A 6,030-nucleotide genomic window follows, 5' to 3' on the forward strand; every position below is an offset into this window, starting at 1 on the left:
GGCTAGCCCAAGCCGGCTCTACCCCTGCTTGCCCCCCTACCCGGACCTTGCGGCCCCGCCCCCCTAAGGGTTCGCTCCACACACACACCCCAGGACCGCCCCTTCCCAGAGCGTCTCCCACCCCCTCTACACACAGTAGGGCGCGATAAATAATTGTTGCTAGACTCTGCTCCTCCAGATTGGATGGTGAGAGCTATAGATTCCCGTCCTGTCCCTCCAAACACACACACACACACACACACACACACACACACACACCACGCACACACAAACATCTTCCCCCAAGGCACAGGTGCATAGAGTCACTAGCTGGCCCTGCACGTGCAGACGTTACCCATGCACACACTGTCCAGGGCGTGCATGACCTAACCTCCCTGTGGGCACGTCACCACAAACACACCGCACTACAACACGTACATGTCACACGCGCATGCCAGAGCACACATGCCGCACAGCATTTACCCACCCCTCCCCCAACAAGGGCACGCACCCAGGTGTGCATGCTCAGATCTCCAGCTCACACGAAACCCAGAAACGGAGACGCACAACCACGTGTGCCTGCGGCTCCACCACACTCACCCACCTCCGAATTCATCACACAGGTGTGCACACACCCATTCGGATGCACAACACCGTGCCCTGCCTCCCCTCCATGGTTATTGCTGACGTTTCTCGAGCACTTCCTGTGTGCCAGTCTCTGCTCTGGATTTACTCATCAACTTCTCACACCAATCCTATGGGCTATGCACTTTGACCATCCCCGTTCTCAGAGGGGGAAACTGGGGCACAGAGAGGCAAAGTCGCTTGGCGCCCAAGGTCACCCAGCTACAAAGAGGCGGCAGCAAGGATCAGGGACAGGTAGGCTGGTTCGGTCTTTATGCCACTGTTGTTCAGCACTAGGCACGCCACGGTTGTGTATTCGCCTTCATTATACACAGACATGCCCAGAGTCTCCTTGCAGCTCAGGTCTCTGGTGCCTGGGACATACCACAGACACAGGGCAGGTCCCTTAGGGTGAGAGTGTCCCCATAGCCCAGGCTCCCACCCTTCTTCCAGCTCCGCCAGGGCTGCCAGCTGGGGCTCAGACACCTGCAGAGGGTGGTTCTAAGAAGCCTCTGGATGAATCTCCAGCTGTGGGCTCCAGGGTACCAGGGTAGGAGCCAGCCCAGCCCCAGGAGGCCCCGCTCTGGATGCATACCCACCAGCCCAGGTGGTGAGCATCTGGGCCCAGGGAGAGAACAGCTGCCCGCGTTGGCAGCAGCAGCGAGAGAGGCTGTGTACCCCTCTGCGGTTTACAAGGCCTTTCCTGGCTTGTGCATTATCTCTCGAGGCCTTTAGCTCCGAGTGAGGGCTCCCCAGGCCCCGAATGGGCACCCGAGAGGCCCAGGCTCTGAGGTGGCGAGCAGCCTGCCCGATGTCGCACTGCCCTCTGCTTTCTTGGATTTCTTGGATTTCCCAGGCCCCTCCTGGGGCTCCCAGCAGCTGAGGGCAGATGCGCGGCCCTTGCGTAGAGCCAGAAGCCTTGGCTAGCAGCTGCCATGCCGGTGACCTCCAGCAGGTTGCCCCATCCCTTCTCGGAGCCTCAGTTTCCTCCCTTGAAGAGCGGGCCCTGCCATCCCTGGCTGGTGAGCTCCACGTTCTCGCTGGCACAACAAGCCAGGCCCAGGCTGGGAAAGCCCTGAATGACTCACAGGTCTGGCACAGAGTGGGCACGGCATGGCCTCCTGTTTCCCGTGCCTCTCCAGCTTCTCTCCCACTGCCCTCATCACCACCCTGGCTATCACCCCTCAGTGCCCCCGTGCACCTGCCTCAGGGAACTCGGGGTGCCCCCAAAACACAGTGGTCAAGCCTTCAGTCTTCTGGCTAACCCGCTGCCCTGCCAGGAACGGCTTTTTCCGTCCTCGCTAAGCAGACTGATTGAGCACCTACTATGTGCTAGCTCCAGGGATACAGCAATGAATACGTACCTACACTGCCTTTGTTGGCAGGAGACAGGCAGCAGACAAGAAAACAAACAACAGGAGCCGGTCTTGATTATACCGAGAAGATAAAAAATGGGGTGTTGATTTGTGGAAGTGCAGCTTCTTGAGATAGGATAGTCGGGGAAGGCCTCAGATGAGCTGAGACCTCAGCAGGGAGAAGGAGCTGGGAGAGAACATGAGAGCGTCTAGAAGGAAAAGGCCAGTGTAAAAGCTCTGAGGGAGGAAGGAGCTTGGCATTCAGGAGATAGTGAAGAGGCCAGTGTGGCTGGATCCCCTAGGGGGCCCAGGGGGAGTGGGGTGATGAGCTTACAGAGGTGTAAAGGGCCCATCCTTCCCAGCACCACCCCCCCCCCCCCACACACACACAGCAAGGCTGGGCAGGCCAGGCTCTTGCCGAGGACCGGGTTTGGCTTCCCTCCTGCATATGATGGGAAGCTGGGGGAGCAGGGGAGTGGGGAGTGACGTGATCTGATTTACGGTTTGGAAGCATGGCTCTGGCTGCGGCAAGCGGCGTGGATTGGAGGGGCTCGGGAGAAGGGAGGTGGAGAGTCAGGAGGAGGCCACTGCAGTGGTCCAGGCGGGAGAAGAGGCACTGGGCTGAATGCTCAGAGCTCCAGCGCCCAGCCTGCGTCTGTCTACTCCACCTCCTGGAGAAAGCTTCCTTCACCACCCCCACCCCCACCCTTCCGCCTCCCTTCTGCCCCAACCCCCCCACCTTGTGGGATGGTCTGCACGTCTGGGAGCAGCTGGAGTCCCCAGCATCGCCCCACCCCGGGCCTGGCCTGCAGGACGCTTCCAGGAAAGTACAGCAAACGAATCCCAAAGCCCCACCCACTAGAGTTGCATACACAGCCTACATACATGCACGCTCTTCACCTGTGTCCCCGCAGACAGGCACACACATACACATTCATTTTCAGGTTGGGGCAAGGGCGCCCGGCCAGAATGGGAGATCTGAGGGCAGGAGGCGCCCTAGAGCCTGAGAACTGTGGGAAAGTCTCCTCTGGCAGAGTGTGTGGGCAATGGTGGCCACAGAGTAATAAAAACCTTATGGAGACCCTGCAGTCTCCTTGCTCCCGAGGAGTGGCCAGGGGGAGGAGTGGGGAGCAGGGCCAAGCCCCAACAACCCCCCGAGGGGGTTCCTCGGCAGAGGCTGTGTCCCCAGGATCCCTTGGAGAGCCGGCTCTATTCTCTTCTGGCCATCTGAGCTTTTGGCCATGGTGGAAGGAAAGAGCAGGGCGGAAGTGAGCTCTGGAAAGTGGGAAGAGGGGGGTATGTGGAGAGACCCAAGGCGGGATCCAGGCTTTGGAACGTTGGAGGTTTCCGGCCACAGAGGCAGGGCCTCGGGGGAGCCAAGAGAGGCGGGGAGAGACACACACAGAGGAGCAGAGACCAACGGACAGAAGAACAGACGGGCGGGCTGACAGAGACAAGAGCTGGGAGAGGGACCAGGGACTAGTGGTCTGCACACACTCCAGTCCCAAGAGACATCCCCCCTCCCCAGAGACAACCCTTTGCGGCCTTGGGTGCTGCGGAGCCCAGCCTGATGCAGGCAGCCTGGCTGCTCGGGGCCCTGGTGGTCCCTCAGCTCCTGGGCATCAGCCATGGGGCTCGGGGAGCAGACAGGGAGTGGGAGGGGGGCTGGGGAGGCGCCCAGGAGGAGGAGCGGGAGAGGGAGGCCCTGATGCTGAAGGTGAGTTGCTTAGGACTCTGCCGGGGAACTGTGGGTGTGGGAGGGAGTGTATTCCAGGGTGAGGGAAATGGGCCAGGGAGAGAGATGGGGCAGGCTCAGAGGATGGGGATGATGGGTTCAGACAAGGGACTCAGGGGCAGAGAGCCAGCTTACTGCTGCAAAGGGGTGGCTGGAGTGTGTGGGCAGTGAGAATAGAGCTGGGCTCCTAACCATCCCTCCCCTGCCTCAGCATTTGCAGGAGGCCCTGGGGCTGCCCGCTGGGAGGGGGGACGAAAATCCTGAGGGAACCCCAGAAGGCAAAGGGACCTGGGGCACCGAGGAGGACGGTCAGGGGGAGGAGGAGGAGGAGGAAACAACGACAAACCCCACCACAGGCCCTAGCCCCTCTCCCACCCCTGAGGACACCGTCACGTATATCCGTGAGTAATCATTAGCTCCATCCTGCCCCCAGGCCTCCGTGGTCATTTTCTCAAAAATGAACGGTCCTTTCAAGGCCCGGCACCTTTCAATAGCCCACCACCCCGCCGGTGCCCGTCCCCCCACGTCCCTGGGAGTTCCGGGTGTCCAGCCTTGCCTCCCAAGAGCCCAGGCCCACCGGCCCCTACATTCCAGGAATCCCGAGTACCCCCTACCCCAACTCTGTCCCCTGAAGCTCTAGTTCCCCCTGGTCCTTTGGTCCCTCAGCTCCGCCCCTCGGGCCCCGTCCAGCGTGTGCCCTGTCTGTCCGCAGTGGGCCGCCTGGCCGGCCTGGACGCAGGCCTGCACCAGCTGCACGTCCGTCTGCACGCGTTGGACACCCGCATGGTCGAGTTGACTAGGGGGCTGCGGCAGCTGCGGGAGGCGGCGGGCGACACCCGCGACGCCGTGCAAGCCCTGCAGGAGGCGCAGAGCCGCGCGGAGCGCGAGCATGGCCGCTTAGAGGGTGAGTCCGCACCGTGCGGGGCGGGGAAAGTGGGACGATGCGGGTCGAGTGGAGGACTGGTGGGAGGAGGGGGCCCGGAAACGTCTGAGGAGACGTGAGGACCTAAGGTATCCGGGGCGAGCGGGTTCCTAGAGACTGGGAGGTCACTTGTTGGCTTCTGCGGAGCTTAGAGCGACGGGGAGAGCGAATGCGGAGAGCTGGCGCGCAGAGGGGGAGGTACGCTCCTTACCGCGCGGTGAAGCGTACCCGTCTCGGGCCGCGCCACGCCCCCTACAGACAGATTCCAAAAGTCTGGCCCCACCCCCAGCCGTCCTAACTCTCCGCCTCCTTACTCCCCGCCGTTCTGACCCCGCCTCCCCCCGGCCCGGCCCCCGAGGCTCTAACCCCGCCTTCTCCCCGCCTCCGGAGCCCCTGACCCCGCCCCGTTCCCCCCTCAGGCTGCCTAAAGGGGCTGCGCCTCGGCCACAAGTGCTTCCTGCTCTCGCGCGACTTCGAGGCGCAGGCGGCGGCGCAGGCGCGCTGCGCGGCGCGGGGCGGGAGCCTGGCACAGCCGGCAGATCGCCAGCAGATGGAAGCGCTCACCCGCTACTTGCGCGCGACGCTTGCTCCCTACAACTGGCCGGTGTGGCTGGGCGTGCACGACCGGCGCGCCGAGGGACTCTACCTCTTCGAGAACGGCCAGCGCGTGTCCTTCTTCGCCTGGCACCGCGCGCCCAGTCCGGAGCCCGGCGCCGGGCCCAGCACCGCGCCGCACCCGCTCAGCCCCAACCAGCCCAACGGCGGCACGCTCGAGAACTGCGTGGCGCAGGCCTCGGATGACGGCTCCTGGTGGGACCACGACTGCGAACGCCGCCTCTACTACGTCTGCGAGTACCCCTTCTAGCGGGGCCGGTCCTCGCCTCTCCGGTCCATCCCACCACTCGCCCTTTGGCTGGGCCGTTCATCCTTCTAAAACGCCCTTCCCTCCCTCTCTCCCTGCCCGTGGATGGAAGCGTGTTCCCCCTGGCTGGGCGATCCCGGGGGGCCTTCCGCGGGGCCGAGAGCCCTGACTTTCCTGTGTCTTTTTTGGGGAGCGGCGGGCACCAGGCTAAGTCCGGCGCCAATAAAAACGTGTGGAATCTGACTTGAGCGGGCAGTGGAGGCACTTTTGGTCTTTAGCTCGTCAAGGGGCAAGCTTGGCAGGGCACGACCCTGGCCTTTGGATGCCTGTCCCGTTCTGCCTTTACAGGTATTATTTGATGCCCAGAACCAGAATGATGGGGAACACATGTACATATGTGCGCACATCATCCGCTCCTGCACACGCAGCTGATGCCTCCACCCCCATCGGGTCCCACTCACAGCCTTTGGGACAACAGGGCCTGTCAATCATTGTCCAGGCCTTGGCCTTGGCCTTGGTCAAAGAGAGCTGGGAAATACAAAGGAGCTAAAGG

At 62.5% G+C, this 6,030-nt stretch overlaps 1 protein-coding gene across 1 annotated transcript; it reads left to right on the forward strand.

The window, feature by feature from the left end:
• Positions 1 to 3,374: 3,374 nt before the first annotated feature.
• CLEC11A (C-type lectin domain containing 11A) lies at positions 3,375 to 5,725 on the forward strand. Its single transcript, XM_030299427.1, has 4 exons — positions 3,375 to 3,675; positions 3,905 to 4,094; positions 4,406 to 4,597; positions 5,035 to 5,725. Exons 1-4 carry the CDS (start codon positions 3,529 to 3,531, stop codon positions 5,478 to 5,480), a joined length of 975 nt encoding a protein of 324 aa, XP_030155287.1. The 5' UTR covers positions 3,375 to 3,528; the 3' UTR covers positions 5,481 to 5,725.
• Positions 5,726 to 6,030: the final 305 nt, after the last annotated feature.

Source organism: Lynx canadensis, chromosome E2 (genome assembly GCF_007474595.2).
Source record: "Lynx canadensis isolate LIC74 chromosome E2, mLynCan4.pri.v2, whole genome shotgun sequence".
NCBI classification, from domain to species: domain Eukaryota; kingdom Metazoa; phylum Chordata; class Mammalia; order Carnivora; family Felidae; genus Lynx; species Lynx canadensis.

Excerpts from the sequence above, each read along its gene's own strand:
- CLEC11A (XM_030299427.1), top strand. The coding sequence starts at position 3,529 with ATGCAGGCAGCCTGGCTGCTCGGGGCCCTGGTGGTCCCTCAGCTCCTG. Across the intron at positions 3,676-3,904 it reads GGGAGGCCCTGATGCTGAAG|CATTTGCAGGAGGCCCTGGG; the intron begins GTGAGTTGCTTA and ends CCCCTGCCTCAG. Across the intron at positions 4,598-5,034 it reads CGAGCATGGCCGCTTAGAGG|GCTGCCTAAAGGGGCTGCGC; the intron begins GTGAGTCCGCAC and ends TTCCCCCCTCAG.